Source organism: Trifolium pratense, linkage group LG2 (assembly GCF_020283565.1).
Source record: "Trifolium pratense cultivar HEN17-A07 linkage group LG2, ARS_RC_1.1, whole genome shotgun sequence".
NCBI lineage: Eukaryota > Viridiplantae > Streptophyta > Magnoliopsida > Fabales > Fabaceae > Trifolium > Trifolium pratense.
In genome coordinates, this window is record NC_060060.1 from 48,922,296 (window position 1) to 48,949,965 (window position 27,670).

The window sequence follows — 27,670 nt, forward strand, 5'->3', positions numbered from 1 at the left end:
CATTGCAAAACAGAGTTGGAATAACAAATCACAACTAATTTGTAAGAAAAAAAATGAGGAGATCAAGTAAGCGCATTGCAGAGGCTCAAAAGAAAAAGAGTGAGGAGAAGAATGTTGCTGAGAAAAAGAAAGAGGAGCAGAAACAAGAGTAGAAAGCGAAACCAGAGATAATCATCTTATCATATGACTCTGAGAAAACAGATTCAGATTATACAGAGTTCTTGGCAACATATGATCTAGATGAGGGAGATTCGTCTGAGGTCCAATCCCAGCAGAAGGAGAAGACAACAAAAGAATCTATTCAGAAGTGAAATTTTATGTAATCCATGGATCATATGTACCCAATTAATTTTGCATGAATAAAATGTTATTTTAGTTTACTTTCAATTTCTTGTTTTAGCAATTTTTCGCAAGGAAGAGTACAATACAAAAATGGCACATCACAAGATAAGAATAAAAAAATTATCAAACTGATAATGAAGTTTATAAATAAATCCAACAAAGCATAAAAAAAATGTTCAGAAGGTAAAAACAAAAGGTGCATAACATAGTGCATAGAATCCTAAGGTTTAGGAGAAAGAAGGCTAAGGATTTTCTTCAAGTCTGCACTCATTTCTGCTTGCCTAGCATTCATTGCTTCTTGTTCTTCCTTCATTGATGCCAATTTTCTATTAACCTCAGTCTTGAAAGCTTCAAAAGCAGAGAGTTCAGAAGGTATAACATGATCCTTTGTCACAAATAATGGCCCAGGTTCCAATGAAAACTTCAAGTGCATGCTGAGCTCACTATCTAGCAGACAGGGACGGACATAAGGGGGGCAAGTAGGGGCTGAGCCCCCCCCTCTTGTCATTTTTTTTTAAATACTTTTTCTTGATACATACGTACACATAAATTGATATTTGAGAGATATGTTAAAATTGTTTAGTGCAAAACATGCACCAACAACATAGTAATCGTAACAATTTACTTTAAAATATTTTGATAATATATATTACACACTATTAAAATTTAAATTCAATTAAGTTAGTTATGATTATTTGCTACAAGTGAATAATTATTTTCTGCTATGAAAATTGTGAAAAATAGGTTGAGAAACAAGATAGAAAATAAATTTCAAACAAATAATGTGATTACTAGAGATGAATTGCTGAAAATATTTAATACAAATTTAGTTTTTGATGAATTTTATGATATAAAATAATGTCGTGTACAATTTAGATAAACAATATGATGTATTTTTTATTATTTATTGACTATATTTAAGTACTATTATAATTATGATTTATTTAATATTTATTTTTTAATTATTTCGGCCCTCCGGTTTATAGATTCCTGGATCCGTCCCTGCTAGCAGACCTATGTTTTCTTTCCATATTTCAGTTCTGAGCACATCTTCATTAAAGAAATTGTCAGAAATACTGAAGTTCCCTTTCCTGGGCATATGTGCTTGATCAAACTCTTGATTAACACCCCTTACCCATTTCTTGGTCTTCATCTGAAACTCTATTAGTTCATTGACATCACCATTCTGTACCTTAGATAGCACCTTGTCACTTTCCTTCTTAAGCTGTTCCCAAGCCTCCATGTATTCATCCAGATCAACAAAAGAATGTCTCAGCCTATGTAAATCATGCATCCTAAGTAAGATGTTATTGCACATTTCTGCTAGCTCAGAATTAGATACAGGTGGGGCTGGCTGAAGAAATTTTGAGGTGTCAAATTGGACGGGGTCAGAGGGAAATTTGGATGGTGAGAGGTGGTATCTAGTCTGAGAAAGTGATGGTTCACTAGCTTGTGGTTTCTCAGATTCAGGAGTTGATGGTACAGAGGGTGTGGTTGGTTTAGGTGAAGAGTCAAAAGTTTGGCTAATTGGTATGGTATGTTGAGAGGATTGTGGGCTGAGTTCAACTGTGTGTGTTGGGGAATGATGGTGTTCTGAAGTGTTGTGTTCAGGGGAGATGTGAACATGATCAGAGGTTTGAACACGTTCAGCAGTGTTTTGTGGTTCAGGGGATTGTTGTTTCAGAGTATGATCAGGTTCAGAAGATTGAACTTGATCAGAGGCTTTTTCTGGTTCAGAAGGTAATTTGCTTTGGTCATTAGTAGGTTCAGTACAAATGATATGTTCAGTGGATGGTTGAGGGTTAGATGATTATGGTAGATCACCTTGAAGATGTTGTTCAAGGTTTTGGATAGGAGTTAACTGAGTTTGTTGTTTTTGGTCAAAAAGATGTTTTTCCTTGGCAGCTGTCTCTATACATAGACTGACAAGAGATGCAAGTTCCTTGGCCTTGTTGGAATAAATTTCACATCCAACTTCTAGGCCTTCCATGCAAAAATATATGTCTGTGTCAGAGTCAATGTTAGGAAGATCATCTATGGTAGGGGGATGGATGACATCCACTTTAAAACATTGTGGAGTCACATCTTGATTTCTTATACCTTCAAAGATATTGAAGTTAACTTGCTAATCATTGAGTCTCAACATTAAATTACCCATCTCCACATCAATTAGATAACTGCATCTGGCCACACTTACCAAAACATCTTGTAAGATTCCATAGGTAACTGCATCTGGTAACTTCACATAATAAGGAATTTTTTGAGGTCCCTCTTTCAAAAGTTGACTTTTTATCTTCCTTAACATTGAATCGGGATCAATAAGTCTTTCTTTCTTACTTTTCTCTTTTTTTTCCTCACTCTCATTTTCGACTTCTTCCTCAAGCTCGCCATTTATCTCATTTTCCACTTCTCCCTCATGATCTTTTTCCTCATTCTAATTTTTTTCAGTTTTTTTTATTTTATAATTAATAATTAAATTCAGAAAAACAAATTTTTGAATTAATAATTAAATTGAGAAAAAGAAGAATTAGATTAAACAAATTATTAAGAAAAATTCTATTATGCGTTTATGGTCTTTTAACAATTTGTTTAATTTAATTTATCTTTTTCTCAATTTAATTATTAATTCAAAAAATTGAAAAAAAAAATTAACAAATTTTGGAAAAAAAAAATTAAAAATTGATTGGTGACATGGCAAGCAAAAAAATAAAAAATACATGTGGCAGTTCCACGTCATCCTCCGTTAGACCCATGTAGACGGCAGGGACTAAAACCATTGGCTGCTGAAATTTTGGGGACTAAAAAGTGTGAAAACAAACTTCATGGACTAAAACGAAAATTCTGTGAAATTATAGGACCAAAAACATATTTAACCCTAAAATATAATGTCTTATGGAAGGAAAATTGTTGACTTGTTGCAAGGATGGTGAATATATCATAAAACAAAGAGGAAATTATGGGATTTGCAATTCTCTCCAATTTTTTCTCATGTTTTCTTTCCTTTTGCTTAATCCAATGGTTGATTCTCTCTTTTTAATGTTTTCTCTCATTTTACCAACCCTTAGATTAAGAAACATGAGAAAAAATTAGAGAGGATTCAAATTCGAAATTAAGTTGGTAAAATATTCTTTGTTTGACCGACCTATTCTTTTGGTTTTTTGGTAGAAACGGACATACGTTTATTTTAGGTTTAGTATAAAAGAAATGAAATTCTTTTGATTGAAAACTTATGGAAGAGCCATATTTTTCATATTTCTTTACCTACGATCCTATACACGGTTCGTATTTGCGGTATATAGCAATTCTTTAGTGTTTTGAATGGTAAATATAATATATAAAAGATCGAATCAGAGTACAAAGAACACCGGAAATACTCTCAAATAATAAACTAAAAACATAAAAAACTTTTCATAATGAGAAATTCCATTAAGATTTCAAATAGATAAATACATTGGTTTCTCAAAGCCCCCATGCACAACATTTATTAACTAAAAAATAAAATTAACACATGCCTAGTCAATTTTTCCACGAAAAGCATTCATCATGCTTTTCCTCAGGGTGTACCTTACAAGGTCCAGATTGTTTTATAAGCCAAATACAATTACTTTTATAACATTTTAAAAGATCGTTATCTTGATCATATGCATCAAATCTATGCATCTCATTATTCCATTGAACGGTACAAAAGAATAATGTTCCTCCAAAAAACTTATTTCCAAAACTCCAATCATAACTCTGACCTTGATGAAGAAGATGAGGTCCGAGATCATCATCCGCAGATTTGCAATGAACGTTTAAGTCCAAATTTCCTGACAAAGAGTTAGTAATAGTCACGGTCGTCTTAAAATAAGCACTAGTTACATTGTGCGCTGATAGCAACGACAATACAAACATCAAGAGAAGTTTTTTTGTAAATAGAGACATTGTACCTTCGATTAATATTTTCTTTGAAAGTGAATAATCTTTGTTTGAAAATAAGTATATTTATAAGAGAATTGTATAAAGAATACAAATATTTGAAAGAAAAGTTATTTATTAATATATTTAATATATTTTATTATGCATTTAGAGTGAAAATCATGACTTTCTTAAAATATGGAAAGGAAATCATAAAACAAAAACGAATTTAAGTTTTTCAAATCTCTTTTATTGGATCAATTTATTCTTTTAATTTTCCGGTAGAAAAGTTCATATCATTTCCCAAAAAGTATTCTTCTTTAATGGTAGATCAAGAATCATAATATTGTGTTGACCTAGGAAGCACCGACACTCCTCAGATTAGACGTTTTGATAGATAATGTTTGAACTTCAAATCCAATATATGTAGACTAGCATTTGGTAGAATCCTATGTGGGAAGCTTGGCATAATATGTGATAGTGTTCTTTCGGAATTTAAGGAGTTGGTTCTAATGTGCGGAGCCCTGATAAGAAACTTAGAGCTGACAAGTTAGGTCTCATATTGTGTTGCGCCGGCCCTGACTGTTATGAACCATGTCTGTCAAGTTAACCACAACCATTAGATCAAGTTATACATAGACAACCATGTAAAGAATGTTATAATTAAAAGTCTTAGAACACCATAAGATGAACAAACACACAAGTAGTCTCTTATGGTTAATGCAATAATTGAACATAGTACATAGCCCTCCAGATGAAGCTACCTAATGCTCACTGACTATCCATTATGAAAGTACAAGAATGATCAAAATTCAGTAAGAAAGTGGAATAGTTGTTTAGTTAAGTTTCTCAATAGTTATTGGGACTGTGTCAAAAAAAAAAAAAAGTTAGTGGGACATGACAGAATCTACAAGAGTACAATATTCCAATACATAGACCATAGTGAAAGTTTATTCTAAAAACCAAACAATGTTTGACATTGATGAAACAGAACAACTACTAGACATATAGATTTCCTACTCTTCTGGCTCAGCACCTGACATGAAGCTCAAATTACAACAATAGTTCAAGACAGTGAACATCAGTTAAACAGAATTTTTGTATTCAACTGAAGAGACACAGTTAAACATCGAACCTTACTACCTTACTAAAGAAAAAGATGATGATATAGGGGTGGCAAAGCGGCGGCCCGCCCCGTTTAGGCTCGACCCGTCCCAAAACTATGCAGGGTGGGACAGACCAACTTAGGAATTTCGGGGGGCCCGGAAGAAACATGGGGGAGAAGAGAAAAATTCCCATTTAACTACCTGAAATGAATCTTAAAATGTACTACTATTATTATAGTTAAACTCATACTATAGTGTTCCCACAATGTGTGAGTCTAGCTACTAGGCTATTTGACGGAAAAAAAAAAAACTCTTACTATAGTTTTTTTTCTTGAAAAAATCTCATACTATAGACTATAGTTTTTTTTTGTTGACAAAATCTCATACTATAGTCTATAGTTAAACTAAGAGGGTATCGTCAGAACCTATGTTGCCTAGGAACGGGTACGGTACTGGTACGCGGTACAACATTTTTAGAAAATTAAAGTTACGGGTACTGATGACAGTCAATTATATGATGTTTTTAGTAGTAATTTAGGTAGTTTTAATAGCAGTTGAAGCCCAAAAGCAAGCAAATATCTGGAAAAGTGAAGTTACTTGGCCCAGAAGCAAAGAAAAGTGGAAAAAACAGCAAAAAGACAAAAATGTAATAAAGCAGCGCAACCATCGTACCCACGATGAATCTCAGCGTGGCTCGATGAGCATGGTTGTCAAACTTGCGAGTAGACTCTTAAACTCATACGAGTTTACGTATCTAGGAAGCAAAAACGAATTGAATCGCTCATAGAATTGATTTTTGATAAACTCGATTAGATTCAAATAGACTCGCATAGACTCGTATAAACTCGCGAGTTTATGGCGAGTTTTCGAGTCTATAAATTTTTCTAGAATTTCTTTATATAAAAGAATCCCCATAAAAAGCCCAAAACACAAAAAAAAATTAAAAAAAACAAAACAATTGAAAACTCTTAAACCTTTTTTTTCTACTATATATACGTAATAGTACATTAGTACCCAACATTTGGAATTAGAAACCATGAAACTAGTTGCCATCGACGAAGAAGGTGTTTTATCTGGGCAGAGTTTGATGATGATGTTGGTGAAGATGATGGTGATGATTTCACTGGAGCTTTTGATGTATGAAGCCATTATCATATATATTTCACCGGAGCTTTGCTATTTTGTTTGTTTTATTATGGAGCTTTTTTGCTTTGGAGTTTGAAATTTGAATTTTTATGTTAATTGGTGTTCATTATATATATATATATATGTCATTTATGAGCAACTTATATGCTTTTGAAACTCATTTTTAAGTTTCCATAAACTCGTAAGAGTCTACGACCCTTTGCGAGTCTGAGTAGACTCTCGAGTCTGACAACCTTGGTGATGAGAAGGCGGTTAAATTGAAGAAAATCTGCAACAAATCTTTTCCATCGTACCATGATGGCTTGTCATCGTGGCACGATGACGACTTGAAAAGCACGCAGGAAATCCTGAGAAGATCTTCCATCATACCACGATATGATCCATCATGGCCACGATGAGGCAAAAATACACGCCATCGTGGCCACGATGGGTGCGATGGACGCACATAAAAAGCCCAAACCAAACTGAAAAACTATAAATAGAGTCTTCTTCCTCCACTATTATTCATTCAGAAATATTCAGAGACATTGAATATTCACTATATATAGAGTTAGGACAACTCTAAGGAGGAGGCCAAGGAACTCCAAGGCCAACAAGGTTCTTTTCTTTTTGTCTTTGTAATTTATTTTTCCTAGGTTAGGTGGAGTCTAGGAACTCCCTTACGAATGCTTGGTTTGTATTTTGTACAATTTGCGTATAAATTCACTTGTTTTCTTATTGCAAACTCTTTTATTGTCCGGTTTTATATTTATTTTAATATTGATCACATTAGAATAAAATCTAAGGACCTAGTGGATATCGCATAGAAAATGAAGCTAGTAATCCTGAATGAATGACAGTTTGCTAGGGCCAAGATGAGACCATATAAATTCAGTATCTGAGGTCTTAATATAGGATTAGAACGCACGATAATTCCTGCCTGACAGAGTTATAACTAGTTAGAGGCACACGTGACGGCTTATGACACATGGAGCCACTAAGGTAATGATACCAACGTTTTTAACAAAAAAGTGGAACCTGAGGCGATGAAACTTAAATAAACTAAGGGTAACCACTAACTAGGCTCTCCACAGTTTGAAATAGAAATATGAAAAGATATGGCTTCGAACCTATTTTTAATAGTATAACTCCTGATAGAGGGAAAAAATGGAATAACCACCAAGCAGAAGTAAGGGAGGGATCCGACCATACTTAAACACTCGATGTAACTTCCAACCTCTTGATCAATTGTATCTGTCAATTGGGTCATATCAATTTTGCTTTTTCTGTATTTTCCAACATTCTCAAGAGGGGTTTTAACCTGGATGCCATAACTTTGACCACACTCATCAAGGGTTATTGCCTCAAAGGTGAGATCCATAAAGCTTTGCACTTTCACGACAACGTGGTAGCGCAGGGGTTCCGGTTGAACCATGTTAGTTACGGGACCTTAATCAACGGGTTATGTTAAGTTGGGGAAACAAGATCAGCCCTACAATTGCTGAGACGAATTGATGGGAAACTGTTACAACCTAATGTGGTAAGGTACAGTGCCATTACTGAAAGTATGTGCAAAGATAAACTTGTTAATAATGCTTTTGATTTATATTCTGAAATGGTCGCTAAGAGAATTTATCCTAATGTTGTCACTTATAGTACTTTAATTAGTGGATTTTGCATTGTTGGTAAATTGAAAGAAGCAATCGATTTGTTTAATGAAATGGTTTTGGAAAACATCAACCCGAAAATGTATACGTTTGATGATCAGAAAGAAGTTAACAATGTGTTTGCTATGATGATCAGAAAAGGTGTTAAACCTGATGTTATTACTTATAGCTCGTTAATGGATGGATATTGCTTAGTTAAAGAAATGAAGTTTGGAGCTATAGTATTATGATTAATGGATTTTGTAAGGTTAAAATGGTGGATGAAGCCTTAAATCTCATCGAAGAAATGTGTTGTAGAAACATAATTCCTAATGTGGTAACATACAGTTCCCTTATTGATGGTTTGGGCAAATTAGGGAGAATCTCACATGCTTTGAAGCTTGTCGATGAGATGCACGATAGAGGTCTACCACCTGATATATTTATTTACTTACAATTCAATATTTGATGCTTTATGCAAAAGCCATCATGTTGAAAAGGCAATTGCATTATTAACAAAAGTTAAGGACGAGGGTATTAAAACAAATGTGAAGACGTATACTATTCTTATTCACGGATTGTGTAACTTAGGAAGAGTAGAGGATGCGAGAAATGTTTTTGAAGATCTTTTGGTCAAAGGCTACAGTCTAGACTAGATGTTTATACATATATATACTGTTATGATCCAAGGGTTTTGCAACAAGGGATTATTTGATGAAGCGTTGGCCTTGCTATCAAAAATGAAAGATAATAGTTGCATTCCAAATGCTGCAACTTATGAAATAATTATCCGTTCTCTGTTTAATAAAGGTGAAAATGATAAGGCAGAGAAACTTCTACATGAAATTATCGCGAAAGGTCTACTTTTAGATTGAAACTAGGTAAGGTGGTTCTTTTGTTACTCATTGTTATATTTCAAGTTTATGGTATCATTTTGTTTTTGTGGTTTCATTGTCAATTGAGAAACAAACTTTTGTTATTGTTGTTTCTTTTGTAGGACATATCCAAGTTGATAGGTAGAAGCTAATTGAGAGTATAGCATTGTTGAAGAAGGAATGAAATTAGGGTTTGGAAGTTGTAAAAGAGGGAGAGAAGAAGCATCGTACCTCTGAAGCTGTTTGGTTGAAAACGACAACATTGTGTAGAATGAATGAATGTATTAAGGATAACATTGAACCTATGTACAACAAGAAATGTTCCCTCTCTCTATTATTTAGGATTCATTCGTTCAATGTTTATGTTGGTGGATGATTGGGTTATAGGGAGTTAAGTTAATATTGGCTTCTTCATATTGGGAGGAGATGGTGAACAAAAGGATGACTCGGTGGTGGTGAATCCACCGCCTAATTACTCCGTCTCTGTTGAAAGACGAAAACATAACCAACGTTCAGACTGTTTGTTTGAGATTTAAAAAAATTATTTTTTGTAGAGATTTTGAAAAAAATCTAAAGCTATTTGCCGTTTGTTTATAATCATTAAAATCTATTTTTTTTTAAGATAGTGAGGGATGATGAATGATAAAAAAAATGGATTAAAAGCTATTGAAAATAGATTCTTATTTTGATGAAAAAAATAATTTTTTTGGTGGTGGTGATTCCACCTCCTAATTACTCCGTCTCTGTTGAAAGACAAAAACACAACCAACGTTCGGACTGTTTGTTTGAGATTTAAAAAAATTATTTTTAAAAAAATTATTTTTTGTAGAGATTTTGAAAAAAATCTAAAGCTATTTGCCGTTTGTTTATAATCATTAAAATCTATATTTTTAAGATAGTGAGGGATGATGAATGATAAAAAAAATGGATTAAAAGCTATTGAAAATAGATTCTCATTTTGATGAAAAAAATAATTTTTTTGCTTAAATGATTTTTGAAAAAATCTGAAACAAACACAAGTAAGATAAATAAAATAGATTTTTTTTAAATAAAATAGATTTTCTTGGTGAAAAATCTAAAACAAACAGGCCTGTTATCTTTTCACGAAACTCTAATTTTGAAAATACACGTGGTGCTTTGTTATTAGACACAGTAAAAACAGGACTTGCAGAACTGCACTTAAGTTTTGTCCATAAAACATATTAGGACAAAACTTACATGTATTTCCATACATGCATTTCTTACTTTTCCTCTCACAAAGAGGTAGTTTTTTTATTAAAAAATAATTTTCTTTTATTTTTTCAAAATGAAAAACACAAATAACCACCTCTTTGTGAGTGGAAATGTAAGAAATGCAAGTATGGAAATGCATGTAAGTTTTGTCTAACATATTATAAATAGGAACAAAACGAAATGATAAAAAGCTTATAAAAAGTTTAAAAAAATTATAGAAAGAATATAAAAAATGAAAAGATGAATATGCATAAAAATAGGAATATAGAAATATAAATCATTAACAATGTTTTTGCAAAAAATAAAATACATGAACAATATTTTTCATTAAAAATAAATAATTAAATAATATTACAATACTACTAAATTTACTAGTACTAACTACGAGTAATAATAATAAAGTTATTATAAAAAATATAATAACAAAGTTATTATAAAAAAATATAATTAAGTTAATTACTAGTATCAAATTTAATTAAAACAAAACGTTAATTACTATCAGATTTACTAAATTATCCTTAAAAATTATACACGGGACTTTTTTTATTAAAAGTCAATAGACCCGTGCGAATGCACGAGTCTTTTAACTAGTACTCCCTCCGTCCCAAATTATAAGGGAAAAAAACCCATTTTTTTGTCCCAAATTATAAGAGAAAAAATCACTTTCAAGAATGTTTTTTCCTTATTTTCATAAAATTAAATGCAAATTGCTTTTAATTTCTTCTCTCTCTCATTTTCTCAATAAACAACAACCAATAAAAATTGGTTTTACATCTTCCTATGCAACTTATTCCAAGGAAAACCCACAAAAACATACTTCAACTTCTCATGTTTTACTTTTTCTTAATAAGTATGATTTTTTTATTTTCCGTTATAATTTTGGACGGAGGGAGTACTTTTAAAAAGTATTCCCTCTGGCCTCTTTTATAAGCAAATATGTTTATTTGCACACTTATTAAGAAGTTATTTTTTTGTTTTGATTTTATGTAAAATTTATATTACAATTCTTAAAATGACCTTAAATTTGCATTGGAACTCTACAATCATTTTAAAAAGTAGAACAATTAATGAAGGTACTTTTGGAAGAATAACATTAAATAAACTTGATTTTGGTAACTTTTGCTTATATTTAAGGCCAAATTTTTTTATTGACATTTGCTTATAAATAAGGCTGGAGAGAGTTATATTACAAAAATTTCAAGAATCTTTTACTTTATTTTGTTCCTTAACTATTGCTCCGCGTACAATAGTTAGTATTTCCATAATTTTATTGAGAAAGGTAATTTGTTGAAGCAATACAAAAAACAATTGTTGTATTAAAAACATCCAGCAACTATAACAATAACAGTAGCAGCAGTAAGCACTAGAACAAACGAGAGAAAACTTAAACTTTTAATCTATATTGCCCAGGTGCGGGTACGATACCGGTACGAAGTACGTCATTTTTAGAAAAATTATGGTACGGGTACGTCCAGCAGCGGACCTAGGGGTGGGCTGAGGTGGGCCACGGCCCACCCCACCCCAAAAAAATAATTTTTTTTATACATAGAGTATTAATTTAAATGTATTATTAATGATTTTAAGTCACTCAGTATACATATTTGTACAAATATTAATGTAAATATTAATTTAGAGATTATTATTGATGATTATAAGTAATTCGGTACACATATTAGTTCAAGTATTAGTGTAAATATTAATTCATAATTAATTGAATTTATAGTATTAGATAAAATTAGCAATTGAACTAGCATATATAAATATGAAATGAAATAAAAAAAAAATGTTTAATTAATATTTAATTTTTTAAGTCCCATATTTTCACATTTGTTGCAATTATAATCCTATCTCAATGTTTTCTTCTTCTTTTTTGCCGTAAAAATAGTAAATTTTAATGAAAAAAAAAAGTGAATTTTGGTCTCAAATTTGATATTTCATCTTTAGATTCAATGTTTGAGACAATAAATCACCTTTATGGCCCAAAATCACAATTTTTAGAGTAAAAATATCGATTATTGGTACCAAAATTATAACATATGAAAATAGAGGGACAAAAAAATTCAATTTAAAAATAGATTGACTATTTTACGGCCCACCCACAATATTTTTCCTGGTTCCGCCACTGGGTACGTCCTATAATTTTTTTAAAAATATAATTATATATATCAAATAATATAGTTATATTGTTAAAACAAATAATTAAACATAAAAAATATCACACCACACTTTAAATGTAATTTAAATTGTTCGAAACATCAAAATATGAAATTAAAAACCAATTAGCTCAAAAAGAGTCAATTATTTTCCTCTTCATCATCACTAAAAAGAGTGACCTCTAGTTAGGTTCACCGCGAGAAAGACTAGCAATTTCAAGAATATCAACTATATATTAAATAAATCTCATTCATCTCTACGAATATCCCACATTTTTGTTGCACTTTCATTATAAGTATTAATATTTCTCTTTCTTCAGAGAAGACGAAGATTGGTATGAAAAAAAACTAGATGTTCATCTCTCTTTGAATTTAGTCTATTCCTTTTCAATGAATGAGTGAATAATTCCGACGGCTACTTTGTTATTGTTTTTTAGCAATAGTTGCTACTTTATATTATAAGCAAATAAAAAACGTAAATCTTCCTATAAAAAAACAAATAATAATAAAAAAAAAACCGTGTTTTTTTGGATTGGTGTACCACGCGCATACCACAGGTGTACCACGACGTCGGTGCGTATCGGGGGAGTACCATACACGTACCGGTACCGGTACTCGGTCTAAAATAAAGTACCCATGCAACCTAGCTTTTAATATTCTAACAAACAAGGGATAATTTAGGATTTTAACAAAAATAAAATAAAGGCAATTAATTTTGTCCATATAATAAATTATTTTTTAACATCCTAAAATTTGGGGAACCAGAAATTGCCCTATGAGGAATTTTGATTCCCTCCCCTCCTAAATAATTGAATCAAATACACTTTATTTAAAAAAAAAATCCGGCCCTAGGAGACTACGACCAACTAATCCGAAGGGACTGTTAAGAAGTCCGCATAGGTTGTGAGATGACCTGAATATGTGTTTATAAACTAGAGACAATCCTCACCTTACAAGCTGGTTTTGTAAGGATGAGTTGAGCCCAACTCTCAATTCTAAGATGGTATCAAAGCCTCTATAGGATCCACTGAGTCATCTGTTATCAGGTTTCCGCTATTGGGCCACCCAGCGTTTATATTCATGCACCAAGCCCAATAGTGCTGGGCATGAGGGAATGTGTTAAGAAGTCTCACATCGGTTGTGAGATGGCCTGAATATGTGTTTATAAATTAGAGGCAATCCTCACCTTACAAGCCGATTTTGTAAGGATGAGTTAGGCCCAACTCCTAATTCTAAGAGGACCAATCCAACCGCTCACTTGCGGGACACCATTTAAAGCAAGAGTTTTTTTTTTTTTTGCTATATATGGAATTTCATTTAAAATATTATACCCACTCCCTTCAAAAATCTCCAACCAAACAGACCCTTTAAATATATAGGCTGCTGCATAATTATGCAGAAAAAATATTATGCTTCCTACATCTCAACACTTGTATTCAAGGTGTATTTAAGTTCTGACCTTTCGTAGTTACCATATTAGACAGCAATTTAACCAAAAGAACACACTACATCTCAAAAAGAAACATAATTTAAGTTACTTGTTGTGTATCGATAGTTTATTAGCACTTAAAATAGGCTCAACTAGCCAAATATTTGTTGAATTGTAGTGTTGCTGCTCCAATCATGGCCACAGCCCAGATTAATCATAATAAATATTTCCATAACAACATACTACATAAAAATTGTATCAAAGATTATACCAAAAAAAAAGTATCAAAGAAAACATATTTTTAAGCATCATCCAATTGTATCATAACTAAGAAGAAAAACTGCAATACAAACTTTTGTATTATCAAAGTTGATAGTTTCATATTGTCTTTTCAAAACATCATACTCAGATCACGAAATCACATCAAGAATAACAAACTCGTAATATCAACAACTTCAAGAAGTCAGTTGAATAAATGGAAGAACACAGAATCAAATATCAAACTCAACTCAGATTTCAGACCACAGTACTTTCGTCGCACTCAGGTTCAACAAGATGAAGGTCTTGACCACAGGTTTGTTGCACACTGAAGTCTTGGCGGCACATCGTACTTGAACTTTGTCCCCAATCTCGTCGCAGTTCATTTGTGCAACCATGACATGAATTTTATGCATGAGGGTGCAAAATCAGCATTCATCTCAGAATGACACGGCTGTATATGAAGGAGAAGGGCCCTGGAATACATGTTCTAGAATAGCATACATCTAAGCTTGTACTATAAATACATGTTCCATAAATAATATAAACCAAAATTAAAGATAAATACTCATCCAAAAATGCAAAATCAGTAATTATATAGATCCAAGTTTGTACCTGTTGTGTACAATTCAAGTCTTTGGATATTGAATCTTAAGTTTATCATTCGAAAATAGTTAAGTTTTGTAAGATTAAAATTATTATTACGCAGAAGTACAAGTATTACAAAGAAAAAAGAAATTTAGTGACTCGTGGATCCAACAAATATTGAGATTCAGATTCAACAAACATTAAGAACGCTTTGTAACAGATGCCAAATTCCAGTCCACATAGATTGGATTTTAAGTTCAGACATTACCTAGCTGTAAATTAAATTGACGCCGATAAACACTAAAATAATTAGTTTATAAAAACTACATACAATGCAAAGATTTTAATTCGCACAGTTAACCAAAATACCATATAACTTTGGGTCAGTAAACTAATTGCTATAAAGGACAAGTGATCAATACAGTTACCATGCAAAAGGTCGAAAACACAAAGCAGGTGGCCAAAATGATTCTTAGCCTCAAGCTTCCTACAAGTATTAAAGATCTAATCAATAAGACATATGTAAATAGACATACTAACTATATCTAACCGGGACAGCAATATAAGTGTCATGCTTGTGCTTGTTGTGTGTACAACTCCACAGTCTAAAGAAACACTTTAATTGACAATAATTGACTTTATTACTTGGCTGGAGCAAGTGTAGTACAATTTGTAAACTCCTAACCCAACAATATTTCCAAGACAACCGTAACAAATATATTCATTCACTTCCCCACAAATTTCAAACTCACCAATATCCCAATCTTTGAAGTATAAGCACACTTAACAAAAGAAATAACAATAACAAAATAACAATCTTACCTAGTTTCAATCTTACAATAGCCTTTTGCGATATATTCACGTAGAAGTTTCACTGCCTTATCATTTTCACCTTTATTAAACAGAGAATGGATAATTATTTCATAAGTTGCAGCGTCTGGAAAGCAACTATTGTCTTTCATTTTTGATAGCAAGGCCAACGCTTCATCAAACAAGCCCTTGTCGCAAAACCCTTGGATCATAACAGTATATGTATAAACATCTAGATTGTAGCCTTTGACCAAAAGATCTTCAAAAACGTTTCTCGCATCCTCTACTCTTCCAACTTTACACAATCCGTGAATAAGAATAGTATACGTGTACATATTTGGTTGAATGTCCTCATCCTTAACATTTGTTAATAATGCAATAGCCTTTTCAACATGATGGTTTTTGCATAAAGCATCCAATATAGAATTGTAAGTAAATATATCAGGTGGTAGACCTCTATCATGCATCTCATCGACAAGCTTCAAAGCATGTGAGATTCTCCCTGATTTGCCCAAACCATCAATAAGGGAACTGTATGTTATCACATCAGGAATAATGTTTCTACAACGCATTTCTTTGAAGAGAATTAAGGCTTCATCCACCATTTTAACTTTACAAAATCCATTAATCATAATATTGTAACTTAAAACATCAGGAGTCACTCCGCTTTGGGCAGCTATGGTGTTGAATATACTGTTGGCCTTTTTCATTTCTTTAACTAAGCAATATCCATCCATTAAAGAGTTATAAGTAACAACATCAGGTTTAGCACCTTTTCTGATCATCATAGCAAACACATTATTAGCTTCTTTCACTATTCCTTCCTTACAAAATGCATCAACCAATATATTGAAGGTATACACATCAGGGTTGATGTTTTCCAATATCATTTTATTAAAGAAATCAATTGCTTCTTTCAATTTACCAACAATGCAAAAGCCATTAATCAAAGCATTGTAAGTAAAAACATTGGGATAAATTCTCTTAGCAACCATTTCAGAATATAAATCAAAAGCATCATCAACAAGTTTATCTTTGCACATACTGTCAATAATTGCAGTGTACATTACCACATTAGGTCGAACCAGTTTCCCATCAACTCGTCTCAGCAACTGCAAGGCTGCACTTGTTTCTCCTACTTTACATAACCCATTGATTAAGGTCCCGTAACTAACTTGGTTCAACTGAAATCCCTGTGCTACCACGTTGTCATGAAAATGCAATGCTTTATGGATCTGACCTTTGAGACAAAGACCCTTGATGAGTGTAGTCAAAGTTATGACATCTAGGTCATAACCCTTTTTGAGAATGTTGGCAAATACACAAAAAGCAAAATTGATATGACCCAATTGACAGAAACAATTGATCAAGATGTTGGAAGTTACAAAGTCAGGTTTTATATTCCTAAATTCCATTTGTTGAGTAAGTGAAATAGCAGTGTGGAAATGCTTAGCCTTGACAATGGAACCTAAAATCCTTCCAAATTCAATGGTGGGTGGGGTTGGATTCTTATGGAGTAAGTGATTGAACAAAGAAATGGCATCTATATCATCAAATTGAGTTGAGGATGAGTAGAAAAAAGAATTAAGAAAAGTAGGGTTTGGAAATTGGAAAGGACTGAACTTAGGAATGAAAAGAGAAACAGGAACATACCTCATAAACATTGAACAAGACATTGTTGTTCTGATTGTAGTGAATCACTGTTCTAAAATGAAATTGAATCACTGTTCTGATTGTAGTGAATCCGTGACATTTACAATGGAAAAGCGGTAACTAGGGTAAAATGGATCGCATGCCGAATACATGATTGAGCTACTCCTTTCGCCCTTAACAAATTGAGTTACCCGTCTCACCCTGATATTCTTCCCGTTAATCTTATATTTACAAAGTTGCACGGGTTAATCTTCAATGAAAAATATAGATATTTTTTTGACACGTGAAAAATATGGATTATTAAATTTTTCAATATTTTTGTGCTTTTTTTAATTATTTGTAAAATTAATTTTATATTTAATGTAATAATTTATTTAAATATGATAAATGATCCAAATTTTGGAGATTTTAAGGAGAAATGGTAGAACGGAGAGTGATACTCCACTCCCCGTTCCCAACTCACATGTTCGTATATTTTTTCTTTTATTTTCAGAAAAAAAGGTCATTAAGCAAAAACTAATCTAACGGTTAATATATATTAGTTCTTAATCGTCATCTCTCTCCTTTAGCCCATGTCCCCGTGTGAAAAAATTTCACATTTGTGTAATGAACAGTAGAATTATTTGTCATTTGCTTGACACAAAAAAAAAATTATATCATTTTTTTATGCATATCTCATTTGTTAATGGTGCAAATTTTAAAAAATTTATCTATTTGTTTATCTTACAATGATGTTTGGAAAATAAAAACAAAGTAATACATGATATTATTACTTTTAATTCTTTCTTTTTTATATATAAAATCATTGTTACTTTCCTTACTTTCAATTGATATTTATCGTATTTTTTATATAATAAAATCTACAAATGTATGTCCTACCTCCGGTAAGTTATTTTTTGCTTAATATCTCCATGTAGATTATTTTTTTATCAATACCCCCTATTGTAATATTATGTTTGGTATAAATCACTATGTAACTTTTTTTTATTAATAAAATTAATAAAATAATAAAATAAAATAGAAAAATAATCTATGAAGTCAATTACTCCATTCCTTTTATATTTCAGACAATCACACCATTTTCTCTGTTCGATAAGTATGAAGTTTAAGAATAACTTTTTTTGTAAACAATTAAATTACTATTTTTATTTTTTTTTATATTCCTTTTAAGGTGAGTATTTTTGTTCAGAGATTCTTAAGCCTACAATTTTGTTTTGAAACATATTAAGCCTTCAATTTCTCAGTTCCACATTTGGCCAATTCGTTCTATATAATTTTTTTTTATAAGCAATTCGTTCTATAGTATAGTCTTTCGAGGAGTTTCTATTATTTTATCAGTATATTTGTTAAATATCACATGAAAAATTAGACAAACAAAAAAATAATGAGTAAAAAAAAGAGTACAACATTTATTAATAATTGTAAAAAAAAAAACATTTATAAGCATGATTTACACCAATAAAAAATAATATGAACAAAAAGTGTTTTTTAATAAGTAAACAAGATTAAAAAAAATGACAATAAAATATAAAAAAAATATAAATAAATACTTAAAACTCTAACATCAGTTGATAATACCTAATCCTAATTTGAATAACGAACAATATGTTATTCCATATGGACCTGCTAATAAAAAATTATAGCTCAAAATTAGTATAATTATGATTAATCATAAACATCATTTAAATACAAAGCTTATATATATAAAAAAAAAAGCATATAACATCTTCGAAAATAAGAAAATAGAACAACGAAAAAGTTAAAGATTATCTCCTTGTAAGCACAAAAAAACGGACACCTGCTGTAAAATAAGAAAAAAAGATTATCTCCTTGTAGGCACAAAAAAGGATAGCATCAAAATACAAAAATATACTATATAATATTAAACTTGAAAAAAAAACATGGAAAGAAGAAAATAGAACAACGAAAAAGTTGAAGGAAATGAGAGTGAAATCACCCAAAAAAAGAATAAAGATAAAAGATTGCAAAAAGTATAATTTTGAATTGCAATAGTGTGTGAAATCGGTTGCAAATCACAGCTATTTATATTAATAAAATGAAGATCGAAATTATAAATGTCATTTAATAACAATTATCTAATTGACAAATTATGGGACAAAATGACTCTATTTCTAAAATATAATATAATAATAATAATGAATAAAATATCAAATAATCAAATTAGAAGTAAAAATTGACATTGTCATTAAAAAAATTGAAATGTATTCAATTGTTTCCTTTTGAATGATTATTTTTGAATTAGCATTAAATTTTGATTGAGAAGGACACAAAAAAAAAGTAAAAATTGACATTGCCATTAAAAAAATTGAAATGTATTCAATTGTTTCCTTTTGAATGATTATTTTTGAATTAACATTAAATTTTGATTGAGAAAGACACACAAAAAAAATTCCTTATATGAGTACATACATTACATAATTTCTATTGAAGTTCTCAAAGGTTGCCACATAGGAAAACATGCTCTCACAAGTTGCCACATAGATTATGATAAATGAGAGGATGCCACATATGAAAGTGATCAAGAGAGAAACTCCTAAACATATAATACTAGTATAACTTACCCGTGCAATTGCACGGGTTAATGTTCAATGAAAAATATAAATTATTAAAATTTTAATATTTTGTGATTTTTTAATTATCTATAATTTTTTTTATTTAATGTAATTTATTTAGATATGAAAAATAATACAAATTTTACATATTTTAAAGGGGAGGGTGTATATTAATCTTTCACTCCCCGTTCTCAACTCACATGTTATTTTTTCTCTCATAGACATCTGCATCAGTTTCTGTAAGGATCTCATCAACATATTAAAAAAATTGAATAAATAAATTTATTCTTCGTCTTTAAATATACTCTTTAGATCCAATAGAAAAAACATATAGGCCATAGAGATGAGAAATGATAAAAAACTAAATAAGAGAAAAGAATATGTAAAAAGAATATGTAAAAAAGAGATGAAAGAAAGCTAGGAGCAAAAATATTTTTTAGTCAATTTTGGCAATGTTTCTAAAATTTTGTTTTATCATCAAATCATATTCCTTGAGTGTAGCTATCTTATATACCAATGTTTGACATAATATTTTTGGTGCAATAATTAATTCGTAATTAACACACGATTAATATAAAGACTTCTATAGAAAGCTAGAAATTAATATACAAACTTCTTGAGAAAGTCAAATCTCATAAAATATGAAAATTTCAATAAATTAATGATAGTATTGCAAGACCAAAAATAAATTAATGTATTTAAATAAAAATAAACAAATTGATGAAGAGAAAGTTTCATTTTTGTTTAGTACCAAATTGTAAAAAAAAAGGTAAACTAATTCAAAGTCCAATGAATTTTTTTTAATTAACCTAATTTTAATACCTAAAACTATGCATCATTAAACATAATTATTTGGATTTTATTTTAATATTTTTAACTATACAAATAACTAATTCAAAGTCCACTGATTGTAAAAAAAAAAAAAAAAAACTATACAAATAACTAATATGAATTCAAAAACTAAAATAATACGTAAGAAAACTACATAGTGAGGTACATATAAAATTTCATATATAAATAATAATGAACATAACACTATTGAAAAAATACATCATTTGATCACTCTGTTGATTCATTCATTAAGAGAATACATCATTGATATTTCAAGTTGTATCCAACTCATAATTATTGATAAAGCAAGATAAGAAAAAAAGAGACTCCAAGTTTGATCTCAATTCAATCCATTTTGTCATAATGTGATGCATTTCTTATTGTCTTCCAATGATTTCTGTGTCACAAATAATAAATTGGATTAATAAATAAAAATAAAAATATAAAGACCAAAAGAAAATAATCTAAATAGTAAAAAAAAACAATATAAGAAATATCGAACAAAGAAAAAATAATAAAGAAATTTTTAAAAAGTGACAATAGACAAAAAAAATTGTGAGTATTGAGAGAGATGAAATCTATAACAATATATAAAGGGGATATGGGAGTTTGGGTTAACTTTTTCTTTGGTCTATTTTGCCCTTCACTATCATTTGAAATAACACATATAACACCCTTGATTTTTTTAGTAGCAACAAAAAAATTTGATTAACAAACTCACAATAACATAAGACATTTAAGTCTTCATACAAATGTCATATATATATATATATATATATATATATATATATATATATATAGTGAAAAAAATGAACATATGAGTAATTTTGTCTTTAATGTGAAATTAAATTCATTAAAGTCAAATATATTGATTCCATTTTCAATTTAAAAAATGTATTAGTAAATATATTTGTAAATAAGGCATATTCCATTCCATTATATTATAAATTGATGCACATGAATATAACTCAAATATTCCATTTTTTTAAGATAATAAAATATGAAGAATTGGCTTGTTAAAAAAAATGAAGAATTATATTTTAAAATAAATTTCGAATTTTAATTTTTATTAATAAATTGAATGTGAATAATTTTTTTATCAAACTAATGCTTATATTTTAATAAAAATATATTAGTTTTTTAGCATAATTCTTTTTATCACATATTAAGAATTTGTTTTCGTATGTTAAAAAAATTGGGGTCTTGTTTAAAAAAAAAATTGGGGTCTTACCATTTTAGAATATTAGTACTATAACTTGTTTGATTGCCTCCTAATCTCCTAATAATAATGTATTGAATTCTTACCAAAATAAATAATGTTTTGAATTGTTTCCAAATATAGAATATAAATTGACTACTCATTTATTTTCATATTTTTTGTGCATGTATATAATATAAAAATAATTTGTTGTAAAACTACTCATTTATGTTAAAGGTAATTTAGACAAATGCACTCAAATAATAATACAGTTTTTTTTTATTAATCAAATAATAATACACTTAAAAAATAAGAATTGAAAATATTGTTGATATTTTTCAAACGAAAAAAAAAATCTCAACATCTAATGTTGTTTAAATTAATTTATAAGAATAAGAAATTTCTATATATAGTTATAATTTTTAAATTTGATTTTTGTGATTAAACCCGATTAATATATCAATAATTGTCTTTCTGATTTTGATTTTTGTGATTTAAACCTGATTAATATAGTAATGGTTGCCTTTTTAAATTAACCAAAGGCCAAATAAATAAAATTAGAGAAATGTTCTAATAAGTCGCCACATAGGAGATTAGTAAATAGTAGAGTGACACCTAATCAAGTGATCAAATAGAGAATGGCACATAGGAAAGTTTTCATGAGAAAAAACTCCTAAACATATAAATAATAGAAAGATATATTCACAAAAATAAAGAGTTTACCTATTTGTATTTTTTATTTTATTTTGTGTCTTTCAAGTGTGCTTAATAATATGAAATGAGTTTTTTTTCTAAAAAAATAAAATGGATTGGTAAAAAAAATAAATAATAAGAATTCATAATGATTGTAAAGAGAATTGGTAATGTTGTTAAAAAAAATTAAAACGTATTCGATTGTTTCATTTTGAATTGATTATTTGTAAATTAGCATTAAATTTTGATTCAGAAAAACACTAAAGAAAAAATATTCCTTATATGAGTACCGCACATAAATTTTATTGAAGATGCTCTCTAAATTGCCATATAGAAAAGATGTTCTCAATTGTTGCCACATAGATTATGATGAATAAGAGGATGTCACATTGGATTAATAAAAATTAAAATTCATAAGAAAGTAACACGCAGATTTGTTTCCTAGAGAAAAAACTCTTAAACATATAAATAATAGATAGATTCACAAAAATAAAGATCTCCTTTTTTTTAAAAAAAAGAAGTATAAAATAAAAATTGCAATAGAAAAATATACAATAATGATGAACTTAATACTATTGGAAAAATACATCATTTGATTAATTTGTTAATAGATTCATGAAGTAAATACATCATTGATATTCCAACTTGTATCCAAGACATCATTGATATTGATAAAGTGCTATAAGCAAGATTTTCTAAAAAAACAAAACTACAGTTGTTAAAACAGACTCCGAGCTCTCAATTCAATCCATTTTGTGAGAATGTGATGCATTTCGTCTTGCCTCTCAATTATTTCTCTGTCACGAAAATAAATAGGATTAATAAATAAAAAGATGACCAAAAGAAAATAATCTAAAAGGTAAAACAAACAATATATTAAAAATATAAGAAATATCGAACAAAGAAGAAAAAATAAAAAAATTTAAAAAGGTGACAATATACAGAAAAATAGTGATTATCGAGAGAGATGAATAAGAGATAATGAAGATTGAAAAATTGTGAGTTTTAGAGTTCAGACAAATGTTATATATATAGTAAAAAAAAATGGACAAATGAGTAATTTTGTCTTTAATATGAAATTAAATTCATTAAAGTGAAATATATTGATTCCATTTTTAATTTTAAAAATATATTAGTAAATTAGTAATTAGTAAATAAGACATATTCCATTATATTATAAATAAATTAAATAAATTAATGCACATGAATATAACACACATATTCCAATTTTTTTAAATAATAATAAAATATTAATTATATTATGTGACTCTATATAATTATAAAATTATGAAAATATATAATTTTTTTTTACCATAATACAATATATATATATATATATATATATATATATATATATATATATATATATATATATATATATATATATATATATATATATATATATATATATATATATATGTGACCTTGGTATTTTGATACACGACCATTTAGAAAAAATTTTGTGAGAGAATAATTTTGATCATAAAGATTTAAAATTTTTTTAATTGAATTTGAAGACCATAAAAATTATTATATCCAGCTGACAATTATACCTAATTATTATATGCAGTTGGCAATCTTCCTTTCATAAAATTTTTTTTAAAAACAATTGCTTTGGTACAAAAATAATTATTGGAGTAAATTTATGATTTTCGGTCAACAAAAATAATGACTATATAATTGCTTGCTATATATAGCACTTCAGAAACAATTCCTTTTGTAATAATGCAAAATAAAAAAAAATGAAAAATCATATAAAGTATTTAATTCATTTATGGCCAAAAATATGGGAGAAAAATGCATTTGGGAACGCCATGTGTACAGAATCCTTTCTATCAAACCCTCCCAAATAATAATAATAATAATATAATAATAATAATAATAATAATAATAATAATAATAATAATAATAATAGATAGATAGATAGATAGATAGATAGGTAATAGATAATGAGGATAGATAATAGGTGCATTAAATACGATTTATAAACAATAATTGAGAAATGATTGAATTTCCAAATTAGCCAAAGATTTTAAGTAAAATGATATCATCATGTATTAGAGAAATTGCAAAGGTCTTCATAGTTAGCCACATAGGAATTGAAGAAATATTAGAATGCCACATAAGACATGGATGAAGGAAATGGTGCCACATATGAATAAGACCATAAGAGAGAAACTCTTAAATATATAAATAATAGATATAGATAGATATAGATTGTTATGATCTTTAATTTTGATGTTGACCATGATGAATTTAAACTCAATCTCATGAGGCATAGATAATTGAGGCTCCACTGAAAATGAGAATAATTGAAAGAAGAGTAACAGTGAACACAAGTTAGAAACTTAAAACGACTGAATTAGAAACTTAAAAAAAAAGACATAATTTTTACCAATGCGAAACTTAAAGGTCTCATAAATGTATTTGGCCTAAAAATATTAATAACCAACAAATAATAGGTTAATGCAGGAGTATATCATATCATATTAATAAAAAGATAAATAAGTATTAATATTAATGTTGTTTAATTCGGTTTGGATCCATTTTAAAAATCAATAAAAAAATTCGACCTAATTACGCAAAGAACATCCATACACATCCAAAAATATTGAGCGGCCAAGATGCATAACAAAAATTGTCCATAAAATGTCGTTGTTTGAGTGGAATATGAATGGACCATGCTCCTGCGTTATCCATACGCAACACATGCATTGTGAGAATTTTGGTTTGGCCTTTGGTCCTGAGCAAGACTTTTATGGTCAAGTGTGACCGTACACTCACATAATTTTTTATTATTTATAAAATAATTAAAAGAATAAAATAAAAAATTCAAATTTTATGAGTATCACCGAGAAATTATATTTGATCACATAACTGTATAAAAATAATTCTTTGATCTTTTTTTCATACGCGCCAACTTTTTCTAGCCCTTGTTTTGGGCTAATTACTTATTTTTGCTTCACTTTTCTTAACCATTGACTTGCTTTATTAGCGAAAGAAAAAAAAAACTATTTACTGTGTTCCGTAAATATAGTTTAATAATATTAGTTTATAGTTACTTAAACATTGCAGTTCTGGGTTTTGAGTTTTGGAGTTCAAACTCTAAATTCTCCATTTATATTCTTATGGATATTAAATTATTTGACCAAAATAATAATAATTAATTAATAACCAATGACTCGCTTTTATCAATCTCTTACACTGCACACTAAACTTAAAATATAGAGTAAAAGAGTTATGTATATTTCATCTTTCTATATATATATACCAATTTCATTTTAAGTTTCTCTTATTTTATTTTTTCAAATTATTGTCCCCAAATTTTTTATTTCTATAATCCTAGTGGCTTTATAAAGTTGACGTGAAGTATAATTTCGTGATGTCTTTTATGAATTCTAGTAAGTGGCTATATGTGTGAATGGTATAAAAAATGTTGACATAAAGAAGCTCTTCAAATTGCACATCGTGCCAATGTCACACCACTCACCACAACTTGTATATCCTTTTGGAAAAAACTTCAGTCAAAAAGAAAAAGTTTTGGTCATATTAAAAGATACGGCTTCGAACCTATTTTTAATAGTCTAATTCCTGATAGAGGGAAAAAAGGGAATAACCACCCAGAAGGAGTAAGGGAGGGATCCGACCACACTTAAACACCCGATGTGACTTCCAACCTCTTGATCAATTGTATCTGTCAATCGGATCATATCAATTTTGCTTTTTCTGTATTCGCCAACATTCTCAAGAGGGGTTTGAACCCGGATGCCATAACTTTGACCTCAAAGGTGAGATCCATAAAGCTTTGCACTTTCACGACAATGTGGTAGCGCAGGGGTTCCAGTTGAACCATGTTAGTTACGGGACCTTAATCAACGGGTTATGTTAAGTTGGAGAAACAAGATCAGACCTACAATTGTTGAGACGAATTGATGGGAAACTGGTACAACCTAATGTGGTAATGTACGGTGCCATTGTTGACAGTACGTGCAAAGATAAACTTGTTAATAATGCTTTTGAATTATATTCTGAAATGGTCGCTAAGAGAATTTATCCTAATGTTGTCACTTATAGTAATTTAATTAGTGGATTTTGCATTGTTGGTAAATTGAAAGAAGCAATCGATTTGTTTAATGAAATGGTTTTGGAAAACATCAACCCGAAAATGTATACGTTTAATATATTGGTAGATGCTTTTTGTAAGGAAGGAAAAGTGAAAGAAGTTAACAATGTGTTTGCTATAATGATTAGAAAAGGTGTTAAACCTGATGTTATTACTTATAGCTCGTAAATGGATGGATATTGCTTAGTTAAAGAAATGAACAAGGCCAACCGTACATTCAACACCATGGCACAATGTGGAGTGACTCCTGAAGTTTGGAGCTATAGTATTATGATTAATGGATTTTGTAAGGTTAAAATGGTGGATGAAGCCTTAAATCTCATCGAAGAAATGTGTTGTAGAAACATAATTCCTAATGTGGTAACATACAATTCCCTCATATGAAGACGTATACTATTCTTATTCACAGATTGTGTAACTTAGGAAGAGTAGAGGATGCGAGAAATGTTTTTGAAGATCTTTTGGTCAAAGGCTACATTCTAGACTAGATGTTTATACATATACTGTTATGATCCAAGGGTTTTGCAACAAGGGATTATTTGATGAAGCGTTGGCCTTGCTATCAAAAATGAAAGATAATAGTTGCATTCCAAATGGCACACTGTTGTCTATATCAATTGCAACAAGGGATTATATGAAAGATAATATGTTTATGTTTATGTTCATAGAAAAAGATGGCAAATAGAATTATCTGCTTTAATATGCATTTTGTTAGGAGTCCCACATTGAGTATTTCAAAATGCTCAATGTGGCACTTAAGTCATCAGAATTTTTGTATTCAGCTGAAGAGTCGCAGTTAAACAGCATAGGAAAGAGATCTTTCTTAGTTAGCTGCACTTGTTAAAAGATTGGACTTAAACATCTACATTATATATCGATTATCGTATACTACTTTTGATATTCAATTCTGAGTAGTACCATTGGCTTTTTGGTTCTTGTGATTATTACAACTATGCATGAACTTCCGATGAGAAGAAACACCGAAGTAACTGCAATGTGTCCTAAAATTTGAGAAACAGTAGTAGTAATCATTACATCAATGGAAACACAATCTAGTAAAAATTTAAATTGTCAAACATAGTGGCTTAAGTTATAGTCAATATAGTAAGGGGATGCATTGAGAAAACTAGCTTACTT

At 29.5% G+C, this 27,670-nt stretch overlaps 1 protein-coding gene and 2 pseudogenes across 3 annotated transcripts; 2 read left to right on the forward strand and 1 right to left on the reverse strand.

Moving 5' to 3' along the window:
• The first annotated feature begins 7,686 nt into the window (after positions 1-7,686).
• Positions 7,687-8,991, forward strand: LOC123904848 (annotated as a pseudogene).
• Positions 8,992-14,214: 5,223 nt separating this feature from the next.
• On the reverse strand, positions 14,215-17,239 carry LOC123907062 (putative pentatricopeptide repeat-containing protein At1g12700, mitochondrial). Of its 3 annotated transcripts, none has more exons than XM_045957149.1 (2): positions 15,475-17,239; positions 14,215-14,540 (listed from the first exon to the last, which is right to left on the reverse strand). In XM_045957149.1, the coding sequence occupies exons 1-2, from the start codon at positions 17,136-17,138 to the stop codon at positions 14,447-14,449; spliced, it is 1,758 nt and encodes a 585-aa protein (XP_045813105.1). In that variant the 5' UTR covers positions 17,139-17,239; the 3' UTR covers positions 14,215-14,446. The 3 variants fall into 3 exon arrangements, with proteins under 3 accessions (XP_045813105.1, XP_045813106.1, XP_045813104.1); XM_045957150.1 differs by having other exon boundaries at positions 14,215-14,554; XM_045957148.1 differs by having other exon boundaries at positions 14,215-15,139.
• Positions 17,240-25,792: 8,553 nt separating this feature from the next.
• LOC123904849 lies at positions 25,793-27,218 on the forward strand (annotated as a pseudogene).
• Positions 27,219-27,670: the final 452 nt, after the last annotated feature.

Coding starts and splice junctions, on each gene's coding strand:
- LOC123907062 (XM_045957148.1), bottom strand. CDS start 17,138: ATGTCTTGTTCAATGTTTATGAGGTATGTTCCTGTTTCTCTTTTCATT. Junction 15,140..15,474: donor TATTGTAAGATTGAAACTAG/GTAAGATTGTTA, acceptor TAATACTTGTAG/GAAGCTTGAGGCTAAGAATC.